This window comes from Chiroxiphia lanceolata, chromosome 23, assembly GCF_009829145.1.
Source record: "Chiroxiphia lanceolata isolate bChiLan1 chromosome 23, bChiLan1.pri, whole genome shotgun sequence".
NCBI classification, from domain to species: domain Eukaryota; kingdom Metazoa; phylum Chordata; class Aves; order Passeriformes; family Pipridae; genus Chiroxiphia; species Chiroxiphia lanceolata.
In genome coordinates this window covers 7,132,198-7,153,216 of record NC_045659.1, presented here as the reverse complement: position 1 = coordinate 7,153,216, position 21,019 = coordinate 7,132,198, and the positions used below count along the sequence as shown (strand labels likewise).

The following is a 21,019-nucleotide window of genomic DNA, read 5'->3' as shown; positions in this document are numbered from 1 at the left end:
AAGCAAAGTGAGCTTGCCCCCCAATAAAACACACGAAATTTGCCAAATCAGTACAACATAACAGAGAAATAAGTTGCATTTGCTGGGGGAAAATAAAATCCCAGGCAATCTGCTGAGAGCTGGAGGGGGCGACATCAGGCAGCCCTGAGCTGATGTGTCCCAGTAAAAGGGCCCCAGGGGAACAGGGAAAGAGGGCTCTGACTCAGGGAGGGTGTGCTGGGAATTTCAAGAGAAACACACAGCCATGGTTGTTCCAGGATGTGAGAGTGCTGCTTCAGTTTACATCAATCCTTTTAACTCTGTATTCTCTGACAAAAGAAGAGCCTGATTTCAGCAAACCAGACTTGTTCATTTAACATTCTGCTGGTGGTGACTGTTGGGGATCCTTCAGCTTGGGTTTCTTTTTTACCAACAACAAATCCTATAACAGAATCAAGTCAGAATAAACCTGTTGGGCTTTCAAAGGTGTTGTTTTGTTCTTCAATTAATGAGCCAAGGCTTTAAAAGGTTGGGTTCCCAATAAGACTTGAAATGCCCTGCAGCCACCAAATAATAACTGTGGCAGGACCATGTGCCACCGGGAAGCAGGTGTAATTTTAAATACAGTTTTATTTCAGGTTGCTATTGATGCACAAACAGCAGAGATCAAGGTTCAGTATACATGGTATACACAAAGCAGCCAGTTCCATTGGCATCTCCGTCCTTTTGCTGTACTCAGCAAAAGAACCTCACACAAGGAATCCCTGCCCTCCCCGGGATCAAGGGTGACAATTGCTTGGTGGCTTGGAAACCAGCTGTGGGATGGCAAGACACTAAAGTGCAGCTCCTCAGAGCTCTGTCCCCAAAGGAAAGCATGGCAGGCTCGGCGGGAAAACTCTCCAAAAATGGATGGTATGCGCACGGGAATGGAGACCTGGGAGGGATTTCCTAAGAATGTTAAATCCTCTTCCCTGCTGTGCAGAGCAACCACAACATCTGCTCCTGGCTCTGTGGAGCAGTGTGCAGACGCAAAATATTATTGTGTTGAAAAAGGAATTACATCAATCCAGGGAGGATGGGCCCACAAACATTGTCATATGTAGTTTGTGAAGCCAGTGGAAAGATCCAGCAAGGGAACCCTCATGCCACCACTGTCCTGACTGTTGTCATCCTTCTTATCTTGCCCACAGCTGGAGACCTTTGGGAGCCAACCAAGGGGCATTTCCACACTGCACCTCCATGGGACTGAGCAAGATAAGGTCCAAGCCTTTACCTGCTGAGACAGCATCTTCTGCCTACCCAAAATCTGTGTCTCATCCATAAAATCCCTTTCTGATGATCCCAAAACTGTGTAGGTCAACCCAGATGCTCTGGCTTGCTCCCAGTCACAGCTAATTTAATTAAGAAGCACCTTCATCAGTGATGAAGCAAAAAATTAAATGGTCCCTGCTTGTTTCATCTTGGCAAGAGACCTAAACAATGGTGAAACGGTTTTTGGAGGGAGGTAAAACAGCCTCTGACCACAATGGGCACAACCACCAGAGGTACAGAATAACCACTTGCACAAGACTCTGGAGTGAGAAAGTGGTTGTAGATGCTCTGCAGCAGTAAGAGGCTCAACATTCCCTCTTTTCCTGCACTACTGAACTCTACTGAGTCTCTTTGCCCCCAGGAGGGCCTGAAACCCAAATTAATCTTCCCTTTCTGCAGCTCAAAAGCAATGCCAGGCAGTTACCCCAGCTCTGCTAGAGCTCAGGATATCTCAGGGGGGCTTAACACAGAGGAAAAACATCCCAACCTGGCCCAAAGGTCAGAGGGCAGTGGGATGTCTGGGCATGGCATACTGGTCTCATTAAGCATCAAGCACCATTTCCAGAGTGGAATGAAGCACCAGTGACTGCTGGGGCTGTGTCTGACCCTGTGGTACTACAGTACAGTTGCTTGTTGCTTTTTTACAATGACAGCTCAAACCTCAGGTCCACAGTGATCCCTTTTAACCCTGAAAGCCTTCAGGTGGGCAGGTTACAAACTGCCCTAAACTGGGGTGTCAAGGAGCATCCGGATGCTCACAGAGCCCCATCCCAAAGCACCTTAGAAAACCCTCAGGCAGGTGAGATCCCACTGGGAACAACACCGGCCCTGCTACGCAAGGTTTCCATCCATCAGGAGAGGAGGAAGGAGGTTAAAGAAATACAGAGTTAAGCACCATAAAATTTACACTGGTCAGGTCATAAACATGACGAGAGAACAAAAATAAAGCCACCACCTTCCAGCCTGGCCTGGGGACGCTGCTGGGACCATAAAGTCACCACCAGCGAGCCCTGGAGCCCTCAGTCCCAGCACCTTGTCAGTCATTGCATTGGTAAAATCCTTCTGATCCCGCTTAGCACGAGTGTTGAGGGAGTCAGGGGAGAGGGGAGGTAGGCTTGGCCCTGGGAAGGTGGGGAGGGGCTTCAACTGTGCAATTTAGGGGCATCTCCCTGCCTGTACATAGATCCATCTCTGGCAGTGATGATGCTCCTCGTTTCCATCTGTCCCCCCAACTCCCATTGCCTCCACTGGTGGTTTCCGTGTCAATCAGTGGCTTCGAGGTAGCTGTTCATTCCTGCTCTGTCTCTGAGAGACTTGGTTGGCAAAAGCCCTCTCTCCCAGGTGTGTGGGGTGTCCCAACACCTAGCTCCTTTTTTTGTCCCTGTTTTTTCTTACTTTTCCCCCCATTTGCTATGTGCTATGGACATCTCCCCATCTCCCAACCCCTGGCTGCTGCTCAGCTGCACCCAGCTAGAGGAACACCGTGCCCTTCCTCCCAGACACCCCTTGACCTGCTCAGCACGGCCTCAAGGTGCAGAAATCCAGCTCCTGCGGCTTCCTCCGAAAATTGCAACTCTCCCGGGGTAGGAGGCGCCCAGTCGGGACCAAACATTTCAACGCCCGTCTCTTGAAGCCCCGGCCGCAGCTCTTGGAGCAGGGAGACCAAGGTCCAGCTTCCCAAGCCGGGCAGGGCTCCCCACAGAGCCGGACGTCAGGGGGTCTCTGCGCCGCGTCGCACTCAGCAGCCGGTTGCCCGTAGGAATCGCGACAGGCCACTGAGCGCTTCTGCAGCCCATCGCCGCAGGTGACGGAACAGGCCTCCCAACCACCTGCCGCCCACTTGTAGGAGGGACGTTTGTAGCTTGGTCTCCCGCCATCCAGGCGGTTGGACAGGCTGAGCACACTGTTGTTGAGGTCTGGTGGGGTCTTGCCCTCCTTCTTGTAGGAGGCCTTGTCCTCCTTGCTCTCCTTGGGGAGGTAGAAGGAGTAGCGTACCCGAGGAGGGGTCATCTTCCCCACAGAGAGCACCTCCAGAGTCAGGGGTTCCTGGATGGGCTTGAAGGCTTGGAGGCTCTCGATGGCGGTGCCGGTGCCGCTGTAGCGCAGGACACTGCCCTTCACCATCAGGTCTCTCTCCACGGCCGAGACGATGAAGTGGCCATTCAGGAGGTACTTGCCCTGCGCATTCTTCAGAGCCAGGTAGTTGTCATCGCTGATCAGCCCTTTGTAACCCCGCTGCCGGACATCGATGTTGGAGGCACCTGCAGGGATGACCACCACGAAGTTGTAGCCGTGCCTGGAAGAGAAGAGCAGTCAGGGCAAGACATCAGGGACATCATGCTACACATGACCTCAGCCCCCTGCAGCTACAGCCCTGAGATCCTCTCACCCCTACGGTTGTCTCCTCCTTCCCATGAAGGCCATTTTGAATCTCCTCCCTACACCGAGTTTTGTCAAGGCTAATGTTGCACAGATACAAGCAAGATGCTTCAGCTCAACAGTTCCAGGGATTAACTCCATCATCAGGAGCCAGTAGCACATTTAATGTGTCCTGCTTCTCCTTCAGAGCCAGCCCAGGTCTCCATGTAGTGATGTACATGAGCATTGGCAGATTTTACTTGGGATGGACTTATCCCCTATCATCCTCTTCATGACCTTCCTGCATCCCCCCCCCCAAAAGCACAGCTGGGTGTAGGGCAAGCACATGTGGTCACCAAACACTCACATGGGTTTGGTGAACAAGCCCGAGACTTTCTTGCAGCTCTTGTTGTCTCCTCCGCAGACACTGCATTTGTCGAACTTCTTCTTGGAGCCCAACTTCCCGTCACAGCCCGCCTTGATGCATTTGCCCTGGACACAGATGGAGGTGGAGTCCGGGGAACAAGGGGTACCATCCACAACCTGCACCAGGGTGAGCAAATCAAGCTGCTGCATTTCCTTCTGACACTCCCGAAACTTCCCCCCAACCCATCCAACAGGTCTGAGGAGATGCCAGCAGGCACCATGTCACCCTTTGCTCAGGCTCTGTTTTTCAGTCAGGATTTTTGGGGGTCTCTGAGAAGAGATGGATGAGGCTACATCCCTTTTCTGCTCTGTCTACAGAATTTCCTGTCCTTTCCGTTGCAGGGACACCATAACATCACCCCGCTCAGACCCATGTCCGGATGCCCACCCTGTCCTGCACATCGCTTCCCCAGCACCATAATTATCATCCTCTATTCCAGGACTGTGGGAATATCCCAGAGGCACCTTTACAAACCCAGAGGAAGACCCTCTATGGATCAACTCTAGCCCTGACGTAAAGCAGACACATACAGTTGATTCATAGCAGCCTAGTGGATTCCCCTCCTCTACCACCTCATCTAACACCATCCACTCACCAGACAAAGAAAATTCATTCTTTTCCAGACACACTGGAGTTATCCCACAGCCCAGGTGCTGACTCTGGGGGTCTCTCACCTACCTTGGGTGCCAGCACGTAGAAGTAGCCGGTGCCATTAGCCCGGCAGATGAGCTTGCACTTATCCCGGGGTGAGACTCCGGAGTATTTGGGGACCCAGGAGACAGAGGCAGTGAGGCGGTTGGTGCTGTGACTGTAGCCATTGAAAGCCTCACATTGCTCCTCACGGAAGCTCTTCCCTGGCACTGGAAAAAATAGAGATATGGGGCTGAGTACCAGCCTGGACCTCCAGCTCTGGTTTTATGGGGTTGTCACAGCTCAAGCTGAGCTCCAGCTCCTTACCTGCAGCAGGGCAGGGCTCCAGGTTGCAGGAGCGGTACTTGACGCGGATTCCCTCACAGTAGGAGCCCCCATTGGCCGGCACCGGGTCAGTGCATTCCCGCTTTGCCAGCTGCACCCCACCGCCGCACGTCCGGGAACACTGCCCGTAGGGAGCCCACTTGGCCCAGCCACCGTCCACCTGAGGGGATACAGGGGATGAGATGCTGCATCCCCTTCACCATCTCCATCCCTTCACCAGCAAAACCTCCAGCTGCCCCCAAACCTGCCCAGGGCTGACCAGAGCAGAGCAGCATCATCACTCTTTGAGAAATACCACAGAATCACAGAATGTGCTGAGTTGGAAGGGCCCCCCCCACAAGGATCATTGAGTCCAACCCTCAGCCCTGCACAGACCCATCCCCAAGAGTCACACCCTGTGCCTCAGAGGATCATCCAAACATTCCTGGAGCTCTGGCAGCCTTGGGGCCATGACCACTGCCCTGGGGAGCCTGGTCAGTGCCCGACCACCCTCTGGGGGAAGAACCTTTTTCTAAGATCCAACCTAAGCCTGCCCTGACACAACTCCAGGCCAATTCCTTGGGGTCCTGTCACTGGTCACACAGAGCAGAGCTCAGGGCCTGCCCCTCCTCCACCCCTCCCAAGGAAGTTGGAACTGCAGTGAGGTCTCCCCTCAGTCTCCTCTTCTCCAGCTGAACAGACCAAGTACCCTCAGCTGCTTCTCACACGGCTTCCCCTCATGGCCCATCTCCATCTTTGGACGCTCTCTAATGGCTTAATATCTTTCTTATATTCCAGTGCCCAAAACTGCCATAATATTCAAGGTGAGGCCGCACAGAGGATGTCCAGTTCATCCCACATCAGTCACCTCACGCTGGGTTCCCAGCACCAGGAGGTGGAGGAGTTGCTCAGCCAGCAGCCACTCGGAGCGACCCCATGGGATATTTTTGGGGCTCCTAGCACAGGTACTCACCCTGTACTTGCTGATGTTGTGCCTCTCCACGCAGGCTCCCTTCAGGCAGAAGCGCCCATCACCACAGCCAGTGCCATCGGCCCAGGGGAAGTGCCGGGTCTGGCACACGATCTGCCCACGTGCCTTACCCGTGCACCAGAGCTTGGCACAGTACTGCATGTAGGGGCAGGGCTTGGAGCCCACCCCGAAGGCCAGCTCACACTGCTGGTTCAGGCTGTAGCTTGTCCCTGGCAGGTCTTCGGGCAGTGGGATGGGTTTGGTGGGCTGGTCCAGCAAGCAGTCCCCTGCAGGAATGGAGAGGGAGAGAGGGTCTACCAGGTCCTGGGGGAGTTGTATGGACCAGTGTGGGGAGGAAGAGTGAGGGATGGCTGCTGGAAATTTGGCCAAAGCTATCCAGGTGCTAGCCCAGGGTTACCCTTGAGGTCAGCTGCATCCCAGACCCACGTGACTTCATCTCCTGGTGATGCTGTAGAGCTGTGCCAGCAGCCTCAGCACAGACGTCACTGCTGAAGGCACCCCAGCACCTAGGAAGCCTGGATGGTACAGAAATGCTGCCAAACTCCCCCTTTCCTTCTGAATTTGTTTGCAGAACCAGGAGAAGAACTGCTCTACAGCCCCTCATGTCTCCCAGTAAACACACCCAGAGATGGACCCTGCTCCCACAGGGCAGAGACACAGGTAAGAGGACGAGGGGCACAGGAGGGCTCACCGTGGCCACTGTCGAGGAAGTCAGTGATGATGGCAGCGCTGCAGGCTGACCAGGGGTTGGCCCGGTCGATCTGGATGAGGGTGGGGGACATCATGTGGTTGGTCTTCAGCCGGCCGAAGACCTCCTCACAGGCCTTCACATTGTCATGGGGCATGTTGAAGACGTGGCCTGGGGTTGCACAAAGGGGGCAGCATGAATAACCGTGCAGGCCAGGCAGAGCAGGGCCCCCACAGCTTCCTGCAACAGGGGAAACTGAGGCACGGAGTGGGGCAGACCCTTGCAAGGATTACAATGGCTGTGGGCAGCCCAGGAGAGCCAGTGAGCTTTCCAGTTCTTTCCCAGCTGCTTTGTGCATAAGGAAAGCACTCAGGAAAGGAAGGACAAGGGAAATTGCAAAAAGAAGGTGACTTCAGCACTCTCCCCCTTCCCTCCTCCTCCTCCTCCTCCCAGCTGTGCCCTCTGCCCGTTATTTCAGGATTTCTGAATCCTGGAAACCCACTGTGGTAGCAACCACAACAGCAAAGCCTTTTCCTTCCTCAGCTACCCTTTCCCACCTGGCTTGGGCGCAGTCTCGTGCCCCGAGGTGGAGTTTCCTGATCACCCAACACCGGTCATTGTCTCATCTTCCAGAAGATGAAACCAGGGTTATTTTGAGCCCTGCCAGCTCCTGGAATTCCTCCCAAGAAGGAGAGGAGAGCAGGGAGCCTTACCCAGCTCATGGGCGGTGGTGAAAGCTGAGGGCAGCCCATCGTCCTCGATGACAGAGCAACTGCGCTTGGGGTCACACATGGTGCCCACATCTGCCATCCCCAGAGTGTCACAGGTGGTGGCACCACATAGGTCCTGCCAGGTACAAAGGGTAGAGGTTAGTTCTGAGAACGGCACAGGTACTACAGTTCCCCATCCGCACCCCGTACCTGGTACCCCAAGGGGAGCTCCTGAGGGGGAGAAAGCACAAAGGGATGGGAATCACACCAGGATGCAGAGGCAGGAAATTTGAATCCTGACCCAGACCAGGCTGCAACGGTGTGTTTGTATTTAACCCTGGCACCAGGGGTGTGTCTAGCATCCTGCTGTGCCTTCAGCAACAGCTTTTCCCACCCAAACAGTTCCTCCAGCCAGGGTGGAGCTGGTTTCAGCACGGAGAAGCCAGTCTGGCTCCCATCTTCTTAAGTGTGAGCTCAAGGACCAGACCCAGGTGAGTGGATGGGAATACATCTGGCCTTGGACCCACAGCTGACCCACTTCCCAACCTCATTTCTCAACTTTTTCCTAGGAAGAAGAAGCCACTGGTCCAGGGCCAGAGGTTTCCAAGGCTAAAGGAAGTGCTTCTGCCTCTCCAAGACACTCCACAGCCATCCCTCAAGGAGCAAGCAAGAGGAATTAGCCCAGCCTTCCACCCCCAAACTGAGGACAGCCTGACCCCACACAGATGCTGCCAGGGGAGAGGATGGAAAGGATCTTGTTGTAGGTGAATCTGCCCTTCTCCAGGATCCAAAGGTGCTTGTGCAAATAAAAAGTCCATTTAAGACACACCATTGCTGCAGCTTGGTAATAACCTTGCCCTCAGGTGCTCCCTTCCCCTGCTGGGGTGCATCAGTGTTTTGAGAGGGCTAGAGCATCATCCCCATCCCTCAGTCCTGTCCCAAAGCTGCTGGGGGAGGCTACACGGGGTGCAGGGAGCTGCTTTCCACATGAAAAGAAAACGTAAGGGACTCAAGGGGCGCTTCCATGCTATAAATAAGTGTGATTCATGCTCAACGCTTGCCCAGCCAAAGAGCCTGGGCTGCTCAAAATCCTGCAGGAGCTGCTCTGCCAACATTTCCAGCAGGGTTTCCAAGCTGAAAGGCATTCCCGTGCAGGCAGGTTCAGCTGCGGGTAAATAACAGTCCTGATGACTTCAGAGAGCCCTGGCCAGGGCTGAGATGGCTTTAGCAGGAGACCTGAGGCACAGGCAAGACCGTGATCTTCAAAGAGGTGAAGAAATGCCTGGGTCTGGGCTGGTGGTGGAACACCCCATCATAGAAGTGGGTTCAGCACTTTGCTCTGCAACACTTTCCCCATCAGCTGGGACCCTGCTGCATCCCTGATCCCACCCCCTGCCTCAATGCTTGCAGGGACAAGCAGGTCCAAACCCACAGCCCCATACAGGGCCACCACCAGTGGGCATAGGGTGATTAATGGTGCTGACAAGCCCAGGCACAGGGTCCCCAGCCCCAAAACACCACCGAGAGCCAGTGCCATCACCATGCTGAGCTAACCCAGGGATGCAGCTGGCCCAGGCCCCCCCACCCATGCTCTCCCCAGCGCTAGGTGTTTGGGGGTAGGGAAGGTGCGTGGGGAGGGATGACAGAGCATCACGGGGACAAGGTGGCCGCTCTTTGAAGAGTTCCCTCACAGGCGCAGCAAGATTTTGGCTCCCGGTCTAACACCTGCACTGACACACTGACCCACTTCTGGCTCTGAACCTCACCAGCTGGGATACACGACAAGCAGCTCTTCACGGGGTTTGCCCTGATTCCCCCACCACAACCTCCTTGGGGCAGCCAAGGGACGCCAGGCATCTCTGGGCTTTAATGAGGGGTGCTGAGCCCCATAAAACACCTCCTCCAGCCTTGCTGGGCATAAGCCTGCTCAGGAGGAGAGGCAATGCAAGGATGGAGCTACAGAGGGGAGGAGAGAACTGGAAGAGGTTTAAGGCAGGAAAGTGTGCAGAGTGCCGGCTCTGCCTTTGCTCACCATCCCTGATATCCTCTGCTGCCAGCACAGACACGGGGAGGATGCTCAGTTCCCCAAAGGGCTGCAGACAACCTGCTGAATGCACCATCAGCACTCTCCTGACAGCTTGACTCTTCCTCTGTGGGACCTTCCAAGGCTTTTCCTCATCCCCTGTGAACTTCAAGATGTTCTCCAAGTCAGTTGGGGGGATCCTTGTGGCTTGTGCATTAATTCACCTACCCAGAGACCAGCTCATAAGCTCTCTCTCTCCCTTCCATGGAGGTTTCCTTGTGGGCATCCAAAGCAACTCCAAAAAGCTGAGCCTTGAGCTACAGCATTTCCAAACTCCCCTGCAGCATCTGCTACAGTGCAGTTCCTTCATGCAGCACCCCTTTGGTTTTACAGCACAGCAAAGATGTTCAGCAAACATCTGTTGGTCCAGGATGGGTGGGAAGAATGGCTGAGCTCTCTGCTGTGCTGTGCAAGAATATTTCCAAGAGGCAGGAGGGCAGCTGAAGGCTGGATGCTCTGCAGGACCCTCCAACAGCACCAGCTCAGGTGGCTCTGCACTCACCAGTTGATCAGGACTGAGCTCCCCAAAGGCAAATCCACCATCCAGCACAACTGATGTTGGGAGGGAGCAAAGCCAAGCAGGAAAGGACAGCCCCATTCATCAGCAACTCGTTGACATAACTGGAAACTGCCTATCAACTGGGCTGGAGGTGAAATTTGAGTCAGGGGCTTATGTAACAGCTTTTTGGCAGGGAGATAAGCTTCAAGGTTTCAGGGGACCACAGATGGATGCACTCAAGAAAGGCAGATGTCTCATCGATCGTGTGCCTGTGCACGGAGCTTGCTTTGGGATTTCAAGAATGGCTGGTTTAGCAATGTGTGAAAAACGCAGCCCAGCCATGATCGACAGCTTTTGGATCACTGGGACCGGCTCTGTCCCACCTGCGGCTCTGGTGACCTCACCAGGTTCCCACCAGAGATGGAGCTGGCTCATCCCTGCAGGGCTGTTAACAGTGTCCACTTCTTCAAGCCTCCCCATGTAGGCAGGAGCTGCTCCAGCAGCCGGGCTTTCAATCCTGCCTGTGCTCCTGCAGGATTCACAGCTGGCCCAGGGCAGGGGGACAAGAGGAAGGGAAGGACAAGGTCTTGCACGTCCTGCACAGCATCACTCCTGCTCCAGGGCCATTGTCAGCCTACACTGACCTCAGCCTAGGGACAGCTGAACTGAGCGGGATGTTATATCCTTCCCACTCAAAAGTGTTTGACTTGCAAAGATGTTTTGGGAATGGTCTCCCTGCCATTGAGGGGAGTGCCTGTCCCTAATCCAAAAACATCTCGGCAGGGCTAGTGAAAGGAGAAGTCTTTGCTGCCAAAGCCTGCTGCAGCCAGGGTAGGATGTTACTGTACTCTCCAAGCTGGGCTCATCCTCCTCCCATCCCATCAGTGATTTCGGGATGCAGGCACTGAATGTCCACGCTGGAACAGGACCACAAGGAAGGAGGAGCATTGGAAGTAGGTTGTTGGAGCAGTATCACCCAGTTTGTGGGGGTGGGAGGAGGCAGAGTTCATCCCACAGCCCACATTGCCTGCAGAGCCTGTGCCAAAGGAAGCTCAAAGCCCCTCTCCCTCCACAGGGATGTGTCCAGCCCACAGCAGACGTGGGGGACGCTTTCCCCCGTCCCCCCTCCCCTGTAGCACATGGCTGTAGCACTGGCTGAATCTCTGGTGCTTCACTTCCAGCCCTGAACCGGGTCCATGCAGCGCAGCCAGCGTGGAGGAGAGCTCCGGGTTCTCAGGAGGACCTCATGCATTAGTCAGAGGAAGCAGGGAGAGGTATTTTTCTTGGCAGGTGGCACCAGAAGCTCTTCCCAACTGGGGAGGGGGAAGCGGGGCCATGTTCCTCCTCTTCTGGGTTCAGACCCCTCATTTCAGAGTGGTGGCTGCTGGAAGCCAGAGCCGCAGGGCACTGGCTGCCAGGAGACGGGATGAAGCAGAAGGTTTCTCCCCGTGGGGCAACCTGTCTTTGGGCACCTCCTGGCCTCATTCACCCCCTGGCAGGGATTGTTCCAGACTGCTGGCCAAAACCTGCCCAGGGGACAGCAAGGGCTGGCTCCATGCCTCTGCTCCACCCCACCACAGCATCTGAGAGTGGGGGTTCCCTTGGGAAAGGGGAATCGGCCAGAAGCACAACCTCCTCCATCGTGCAGCACCACAGAGGTGGGGTGCAGATGGCAGAATGCCTTAGCACAGTGCAGGGCTCCTTGAAACGGGGGACAGTTCCTCCGGACCACCCCCCTGCACCCACCTGCTTGGTGAAGAGGATGGCGGTGTCCCAGTACTCGGGGTGCTTGTCGCTGACTTTGTTCCACTTCTTCTGCCAGGCGCAGAAGTTGCGGAGGGTAAGGGCAGCGTTGCTGGTGACCTTGGGCCCCTTGTCATCCTGCCCAATGAGGAGGAACTTGACCACGGAGATCTGAATGGGGTTACGGATGCTGGGGTGCTTGTAGAGGCGGGCGGCTGTGGCCATGAGGGTGAGCAGGTAGTGCTGGAGGTCATCTCCGTGGAACTTCACCATCGACTCGTCAGCCACCACCAACGTCTCCACGTAACGTGGCACCGAGGCAAAGCGCTTGGCCCGACCCCCTTTTCCCCCCGCCCGCCCCCGGTACTTGTCGAGCGCCTGCAGCACGCCAGGTGTGAGCCCGGAGCCCACGGCGCATCGGGATGCTCCAGACCCGACGGGGCGGCCGGGGCTGCGGCGCTGCAGGTGATGGACTCCTCCGGCCGCCCCCCCCGCCAGCGGGCTGATGAGGTACTCGGCTCCCCGGTAGCCGAAGGCCCCCCGGAGCCCCCCGCAAAGGCTGAGGGCGGCGAAGGACTCGCGGTCGGCGTTGACATCCCCTGAATAGAAGCAGTGGCGGAGAGCGGGGAGGGGCCGGCCGGCCGCCCCCAGGTAGTGAACGGCGAAGGAGGGCGCGATGAAACGGGCGTCGGGAGAGAGGTGGAGGTAGAAATCCTCCCCGAAAGCCGAGAGCTGGATCACCATTGCCTGCCCTCCCCGGGGGGGCTCGGCCGGCCCCCCCCTGAAATAAGCCGGCCCATTGATGTCGGGGTCCAGGCGGAGAGGGGTGACCAGCGCAGTGTCGGGGTCTGGGGGTCCCCCCGAGGGCAGGCTCAGCCCCGGGGCGCCCAACAGCAGCAGCGGCAGCAGCGGCAGCATCGTCCCGGCGGGCTCAGGCCGGCGGCATCGGGGTTCGGGGGAGGCGCGGGGGGAGAAAGCAGGACCCGGCCCCCCCCTTCCTCCCTCCTCTTCCTCCTGGACCCGCGGAAGCTGGAGGGAGCAGAGCGACCCCGCCAGTACCTGCCTTGCGGGGCGCGCCGGGGTTTTATAGTGTGGGAGCGGGGGGAGCGGGGCGCGGCTTGGCCCCGCCGCAGCCACTCCGGGGCGGGGGGCTGGGAGCGGAGGAGAGCTGAGCCGAGCGTGGCCGAGCGGGGCCGCCGGAGCAGCCGAGCGGGGCCGGGACAGGACCGCGCTCCGCCCGGGGCTGCCGCCACCTCCCTGGGGCGGGGCGGCGGGGGGGCGGCACCGCCGGGGGGGTGTGGAATGGTGGGAGAGGGTGGGGTGGGGTGGGGATGGGGTGGGGTGGGATGGGATGGGGGCTCGAGATGGCGTGGGATAGGGGGTGTGATGGGATGAGGGGAGATGGCGTGGGTGGTGGGACGGGATGAAATGGAATTAGGTGGGATGGGGGGCGCGGATGCGGTGAGATGCGATGAGGGGCTGGGGTGAGATGGGATGGGGGGTGGGATGGAATAGGTCGGAACGGAGTGGAACGGGATGGGGTTGGGTGGAATGCTATGGGGGCTCGAGATGGTGTGGGGTAGGGGTGGGATGAGATGGGGTGAGATGGGGTGGGTGGTGGGATGGAATAGAATGAGGTGGGATGGGGGGGTGGAATGTGGGAGGGTGGGAATGGGATAGGATTGGGGGAGGTGGGAGCAGGAGGGCTAGGCAATAGGATGGGATGGAGGGAGACCCTCTTCACTTTTATTCCTGCAGTTTAGAGGGGAACTCTGCAGCTCCCTAGGGATACTCCCATCTGCCACTCTCCCTCCTGCCACTCTGGTTGTTCTCGGTCCTGCTCTAAGCGATGGGAGAGGATGGAGTTCTGTGACCCCATGAGGGGAGGGGAGGGCAGGGGGGGTACTCTGGTTGCAACGGGGGTGTGCAGGGAAGATGAAATGTCAGAGAATCATTGAATCATGAAATAGTTTGGGTTGGAAAAGGACCTTTAAAGGTCAGCTAGTCCAGCCCCCCATCCTCTGCTCCGTGCTGGTATTTGGGACGGTTCAGTGTAGTGGAGGACCTGCTGTTTGGAAGCAGAGGGCTTAGTTCCCAGATTTATCTGGGAAGACATTAACATATGTTTTTCACAGCCTGGGTGATTTAGCAATGAGGGCTGGGCTGTGTTCCTTCATGCACCTCCAGACTTGCCAGCCCAGCTAAATGGTCCCTGTCTACAGATCAGGGGGACCCCAGAACTCTTCTTCCCAGGGAACCAGCTTTCATTGCATCCCTTGCTACTCCACCCCAGTCCCATTCAGTGGCTCCAGCTGTTGGGGCAAAGGTTATTTCCATTTCTGAGGAAGAGCTCAGCCTCTCTTCAACCCCAGGGTCACCAAAGGGAGCACTCCAGAAGCATTAACACCTGCAATATCCTCTCCTCTGAGACACCCAATGGAGTACATGGGAATTTCCCTATGCCCACCAGAGTGATCACCAGAACAGTGTCTGGAGGATGCTGGGGCAGCTGATGCTCTTGGGAGGTACAAAGATGTCACCATGGGTAGGATTTCTGGAAGCAGGACAGTTAAAAGAAGAGCAATGAAGAGTCCTCAGCAACCATCTATGGCTGAGGAACAGATTTATAGGCACCAATAACCCCCACAGGTTGGTTTAATGATAAAAGTAAGGCCTTTCATGGATAGGCTGGCTTTGATGTGATTTCAAGCCCCAGCAAAGGCTGCAGGCACAGCTTAGGAATGTGTGCATGTGTGAAATAAAAGCCAAGGCTGTTGCCTAAGAGGCAGAGCCCACAGCCTGGCTTGTTTTGATGCCAACATGTCCCTGTGCTGTGGTTTGCTTGGTCGCGTGCCTTGCAGCTGAACTTGTGACCCCAAATAACCAGCTGACTGCACTGGGTTGAGGGAATCAGGGATTTTGTCTGCTGGCCAAAGTGCAACATGGTCAGGGATGTGGATAAGATCTGTGGTAGTTTAGGCTAGGCCTTCCTTGGTGATCAGTTTGTAGCCAAGGAAGGGTCCAGATTTACCCAGTATTCCCTACGATTTTTACGTAAGCCAAACTATAAGAAGAAAGGAGGGAAGGCCTTCGCTCTCCTTCCTTCCGGCGGCTTGGAGGTGCAGGTTCCCTGCTGTTGAGTCTGCCGTGTTGGGGAGCAAGGCCTGGTAAGGCCTTGCTGACCTTGGGAGGCAGAGGTTGCCGGCGATCGTTCCAGAGCGACTCTCGGTTGTCCTAAGGAGAGTAGTGAGCTATTTCTTTGCTAACTTTTTTAGTTGCTAGATATTGGGCTACTAATCGGGATATATATATATTTTATTTTGGTTTTGTTCCTTTTCCCTTCCCCCTTCCCTTTGCCTTGTGAAATTGTATATATATTTCAATTGTATATACCTGTAACATAAATGTAAATATATTTATATATGTATTGCTTTATCTGTCTCTCTCTCGTTTCGGGTTTTCTTGGTTGTTTTTTTTTTCTCCCTCTTATCCCTGAGGTTTGGCGGGGGGGGGGGACGACTTCTTGTGGTAAGGTTTGAAGACTTGGCAGGGAGCCAGCTTCAAACCATATCAGATCACAAAGAGAAAATGGGCAGCACAGGGAGCAGAGGGGAAAGGGGAGAGGGACACAACCTTGAGCATCCTGAGGTGCCAGGAGGGAACTTCTTCCCTTGGCATTGCCCTGTTCAACAGCATGAGTTTATGCAGAGACAACAGCAGCATACAGGATGGCACATGGTCGCAGAGGTGCCACCAGGTACCTCAGCCGAGTTAGTCATTGCTGCCCTGAAGCTCCAGCCCCTCCATTTGGGACATCTCCAGCAGCAGAGGATGAGTCAAAGTGAACTGGCAGGACTTCATCTCCAGCCTGGAGAACATCTGATTGCCTCCTGATGGGGAAAGACAGGCAGAAAATGCAAGTGGTTTGGCTGTGCCTGAGCTGAGACCCGTTCCATCCTATCAGGCACAGGACTCACTGTGTCCCATGACAGTGACGCTGTGCCAGCATCCTTGGGGTGGAAGTGTAGGGATGGATCAGCTGCTCCATCACAGCCTCCCCAGTCCTCACTGTCTCTCTGAGCAGCTGGGAATCACCTACCCCAAGGTAGGTTGCTTTTTTTTCCAAACCAAGCCATCTGGTGCTTCATTTTCCTGCCCACGGTGAGTAGAAAAGCTGAGGAGTACGTGCAGGAATATTGCTCACCCTTTCCAGGCAGCTCCAGGGGGTACAGGAATGTCTCAGAGCACTCCAGACCAGAAGGGAGGCACATTTTTATTTTATTTTTCTCTAGCTCAAGGATGTGATGTGATTTTTTTTCTTTGAGGACCAACCAGCAGTTGTTTGCACCCCACAGCCCTTTACACCTTAAGGAAGAAGCTGGTCCAAGGTGGCACCTTGGTGTCACTCCATGTGGCTTTCCAGGTGTTCGGGGCTGCTCCTCACTCCTGTAGTTTGTCTGAATTTGATGGAAATGGGACGGATATAGGTGATTGGAAGGAGAGCACACCCTAAGCAGGGAATGGAGAAGGAAGATGCCTTTGAACCTCAGGGCAGCTACAGATAACAAGGTATATTAAGATATATAAGGTAAATTTGGCTCCTACTTTGATTTTTGCCTAGAAACCACTTTAAGGTAAAACTTATCTCACCCAGACCTACTCCATCACTCACCCTCATCTTGAAATATCAGTGCGAGATGGTTTACAGTGTGGATTCTCCTTCTCCCACCTTCCTCCTGCTTCATCCCAAGCATCTCCAGGAAACAATGACAAGTTATTTTCTTTCTTTTATTCACCATTGTGATACCAAGAGTCTGAGTTTAAAAATATAAGAAAAGAAACACACCTCCTCCTCCCCCAGACCTCACATATCCCCTGGATGTTTCAGTTCACCAAAGAAATAGTTTTAAATAGACCATCTGAAAATTTTAGGCCAAAGATTGAGTGCAAAGGTGGTTAAGGCAGGGAATAGCTGGAGTTTAGGCTCTTCACTTGACTTTGGTTGAAAGGTTGGCAGATCTAAAGCTTGGGCTCCCTCCCAAAAGTTCAGGCTGTGCTCTCCCAACTCCCCACCACATGGGCAGGAAGGAGGATCCTCTCCAGGGATTGAGGATGAGTCAAAGTGCATTGTTAGGCGGTTTTCCAGGAAAGAAAAGCTTGGAGAGAGAAATCTGGCTGTGTCTAGGTGAGGTTATTGAAGGTGAGATAGGCAAGAAACCTGAGCACATGGAGGACTTTGTAAGCTAAAACCTGCACCATCTTTGGTTCAGGAAGATGCTGGATTTAATTAGATTTGTTCTGGCTGGATGACGGGATGAGAGGTGGGCAAGATGCTCCTCCTGGGGTTTCCCATGTGGTTATTCTATGCAACAGGGATGGCAGCAGCACTTCAACCTTGTGGTAGAAAAGGATGTATGATTTAAACATCTTCAAGCACCTGTCTATGTGTGCCACCACAAAAATCAAACCAGCTTGCTCCCCACATGCAGAGGTGACACAGGAGAAGGATCCCTGTGTTTTGTGCATCTCTGCTGCCTTCTCACATGGTCCCAATACATACTGTCTCCACTAGAATCTCGCAGGGATTCCATATGGGAATAGCATGGTATGCTGAAAGAACCATAAAGCTTGATTTTGCCCAATTTCCATCCAGTATTGCAGGTCCTGGGGTTGCTGATTGTTCCTTTACCCTGAAAGCATTCAAAATTCCCCTCTCTCTTCACTCCTCTTGGTATTTAAGGCTCTCTCATGGTTTTTTTTCAATAGTGTTTTTCCAGGATGTTTTAAGGCAGCATGAGAAAATTTAGAGGAGCTTGATGGTGGTCCCACATATCCCAAGAAACAATATCACGGGATTCTGATCACCTTCAGCCTGGAGATTTATGACCCAGGACTCATAGCTCTGTATTGTTCCCACCTGAGACAGGATCCACCTGTGACTAATTCCCTTTATGGGATGATCATGGTGGGAATACAGGCACCAAAGACACATAAATTCACTGAGGGGGAAGCTACAGGTCTGGGTAAGCCTGAAAGTTTGTTTAAATGATGCACATCTGGAATAAACGTGGGAAGATGGAGACTCCCCAAGCCAGCTGCTGAGGATGCTCATCACTCAGGCAAACCATTATGAAATTCATTCGTTTTCATCAGCCCACAAACCATGTTAGAGTGCAAAATGGAGGAGGGGAGATTTTTTCTTCCAAAACCCACTATTTTCATTATAACTTGCCCTGTTTTTTTAGAGCTGTTTATGGGTTGGTCCATAGGAAAAGCAGCTCTAGGGCAGGTCTGGAGGTCTTTGTCAAATTCAGAGGGATTTAACGCCAGATCAGACACAGGTTTGGGGTTTGAGGAAGGACCAGGTGATCTTAGGAGGATCTTTTCGTTGATGTGCTGGTCTCAGGATACTTTGGAAGCTTCAAGGCCCATCTTAGAAGCAGCTCTCCAGGGAGGAGATTGCGGTGCTGGAATTAGGACTTGGCCCTTAACTTTGGAAAGCCATAAACCTGCTTCCCTTACAACCACATCTGGACACAACTGGAGCTACAAACCCACCCTGAAGCAAGGTTGCCCTCTGGTGCCACCTCCTTGCTCTGTAAATCCAGGTATGAAGCAGAATTAAATCCAGGTATGAAATGGAATTGAAGGCATTACAAATGATGGTGTTACAAATCAAAATACAATTAAAAATAGAGAAAAAATATGGGAAAAAGAGAAAAAACCTAAAGATGGTTTAGAAATCAGAGATGGAATCCTTTCAAATAATATAAAATCAAATTAATTAATCAAATTAATGACCATGGCTCTCGACGTTTCCAGCATCAAGGGCACCAAGTATTTCATCAACATCTGATAAACCGAGACCCAGCCTGGATGTCCCTGCCTCCTAAAAATCTGCTTTTCCCATGTTTCAGGGATCCAGGAGAATCAGTGTTTGCCCAGCACCATTCTCAGAGCTGCCAAACCTCCTGTGCTGTTGATGCACCATCTCCAGGGATGAGCTGCTGCACGGGGGGGGGGGGAGGGGGTAGGGTTAGGGTTAGGGTTGTGCCAAATATTGCCCTGAAGGGGAAGAAAACCCCGGGTTCTATGGGGTACTTAGGGTTTGGAGGCACCAAACCCTAAATCACCACCACTTTTAAGGCAGGGAGGCCCTCTCGTGGCTGTGACCATGCAGTGGGAAGGGGCTAGGCAGCGATTACTGATTCATACTGACACATTTGCTGTTTAATTCACTCACTGGCTCCAAATCAAGCCCAAATTTCCCCTTTCCCTGGAAACCTCAGGCCAGCAACCATTTTCCTGACTCCCACTTGTCAAACTTTGCAGGTAGGATGGTTTCACTGAACATAACTTGGCTGGACACTGATTTAAAACCCAGCTGCTTTGCTGGGAGAGATTTCCTCCCACCTCCTTACTTTAAAAGGAAAACTAGTGGAAGTGCTTGTTTTAACATCAGGTGGTGTTTAAGGTGGCTGCAGAACCACTTCGCTCTCTCAGAAAATTTCCAGGGATGGACTTAGGGTTTCCCACAGCAGCGTAGGGCGGCACTGACACCTAGTGGTCTCATTTTTGGGGACTACAGTTGCTTCAGTGATAGCTCAAATAATTCTCCCAAGTGTTTTCCCTGGGCTGAGGGCAAGTGGGAATACCTAAAACTCAGACTGACACTCAAAGTTTGGATGTGAACCCGTTTTCAGAGCAAGGAGGTGACAACAAAACACCTCAGAGACCCCCGACTCCCTGCTGCTGAGCAGGAACAGCAAATGCAACGTAGGGCTCATCCTGGCAGCCCAAAGTCCCTTGGGAAACGGGTGTTCGGCGGCGGGAACCCTTCGGGAAGGGTGCAGGAGGGACGTGCCCCCTGCCTGGCTTTGCAGAGCTGGGGACACACAGAGGGGAGCGGGGCAGACGTTTTCAAGCTGTTCGATCAAAAGGGTCTTTAAATCACACTGACTGGGGAGTTAATGGCTTTCACATGCTCAGACAGCCCCTAGAAGAGAGAGGAGGACAAAGTTTGGTGACAGCGCGTCCTGCAAGGGGTTAAGAAGCAGGAACCCCAACAAGCCTTGGGGTGCCTCGTCCTCTGTAGGGAGGAGATGCAGAGGTGCAGCCAGGTGAGGTTTTACTCCCTCCCAGCGTGTCTTCGAGCTGGTTTGTAACGAGCCGACGAGGCTGCAAGAAATTCCAGCTACTGTTAGCAGAACGAGCTGCTAATGAAAACCAGCGGTGCCTCCAAGCTAGGATGCAAGCACGTCCTCCCAGATCAAAGATGCAGCTCCGGGAGCGGAAAGCCAAGAATAAATTACATCCTGTCGCTCGCAGCCTTACCTGTCCTAGTTCAGAGCAGGGGCACTCCTCCCTGACTCCCCTCCTGTGGGAAGGCAAAGCCCGAGGGCATTCTGGCACCTTCAGTGGGGTGTGGGGTTGGAGGAAGGCAGAGTCAGGGCTCACTATTGGGTTCTGCGCTTTCTTTCTGGTATTAAAACACGAAGTATGTTTTCTCCCCGGCCCCGTGAAGCTGCAGAGGGAGGAAAATCCACGCTTGGCAACGGGAAGAAGCGGTTCCAGCTGCAGGACAGGAGGGGGCTGTACACATTGGATACACGTTGGATACACAGCCGTGGGGAGATATCCTATACCAAACTACACAGTGCCTGGGGGTGCTTTCCCCTCTCCCTGCAGTGTTCTGGCCACCCAACATCTGAATTGGAAGTGTCCCCCTCCACATCTGTATTACTGTCCCCCACAAGCATCCGAAACTACTTTTAATTATTATTTCCTCCCCTCCTCCGGGCACAAAACCCACGCATTAAAAAAGGAGTAACCAGAGCCTTGGCCCCAGGGCAGCTTCTATTTAGAGCCAAGGCTGTGTGTTTACTATATAGGTAGGGACGTGGCTTTTAAGTGGAGATAATAATAGAGAGAAAGATGTAAATACATCCCGGAGTAAAGGGAGAGCAGCCTTTAACCCTGTGCCTCGTTACTCAGCCCTGGCCAGACTTTGGTTTCCCAGGAATCCTGAGGTGCCAAATGCTGGATCTTTTCAGGGTTAGGCTGAGGGGAAAAAAAACCTCAGCGTGGAGGAGCAGTTCCTTGGGTTGCATCCACAGCAGGGTTAAAGGAGCACAAGCCTGGTCCTGTGTGCTATTCCCTGTAAAATGTTTCAAAAATCAGAGTATGGAGCAGGATAGGACCCACAACCCCCAGTCTGCAGCAAACACATCCTGAGATATTCCAGTGCTGCACAAAGGGTACTCCAGAGGCCAGGAA

At 53.9% G+C, this 21,019-nt stretch overlaps 1 protein-coding gene across 2 annotated transcripts; it reads right to left on the bottom strand.

The window, feature by feature from the left end:
• Positions 1–591: 591 nt before the first annotated feature.
• Positions 592–12,796, bottom strand: ADAMTS15 (ADAM metallopeptidase with thrombospondin type 1 motif 15). 2 transcript variants are annotated; one of them, XM_032709690.1, is made up of 8 exons: positions 11,747–12,796; positions 7,422–7,554; positions 6,712–6,879; positions 6,003–6,286; positions 5,033–5,210; positions 4,754–4,935; positions 4,016–4,191; positions 592–3,586 (listed from the first exon to the last, which is right to left on the bottom strand). In XM_032709690.1, exons 1-8 carry the CDS (start codon positions 12,659–12,661, stop codon positions 2,806–2,808), a joined length of 2,817 nt encoding a protein of 938 aa, XP_032565581.1. In that variant the 5' UTR covers positions 12,662–12,796; the 3' UTR covers positions 592–2,805. The 2 variants fall into 2 exon arrangements, with proteins under 2 accessions (XP_032565581.1, XP_032565582.1); XM_032709691.1 differs by lacking the exon at positions 6,712–6,879 and having other exon boundaries at positions 11,747–12,686.
• Positions 12,797–21,019: the final 8,223 nt, after the last annotated feature.

What these genes read in the sequence shown, in the direction of transcription:
- ADAMTS15 (XM_032709690.1), bottom strand. Translation starts at nt 12,661, where the DNA reads ATGCTGCCGCTGCTGCCGCTGCTGCTGTTGGGCGCCCCGGGGCTGAGC. An exon ending in CCATCCTCTTCACCAAGCAG is followed by an intron (nt 7,555 to 11,746) that starts GTGGGTGCAGGG and finishes TGTACCTGGCAG; the next exon opens with GACCTATGTGGTGCCACCAC. An exon ending in CACCACCGCCCATGAGCTGG is followed by an intron (nt 6,880 to 7,421) that starts GTAAGGCTCCCT and finishes GTGCAACCCCAG; the next exon opens with GCCACGTCTTCAACATGCCC.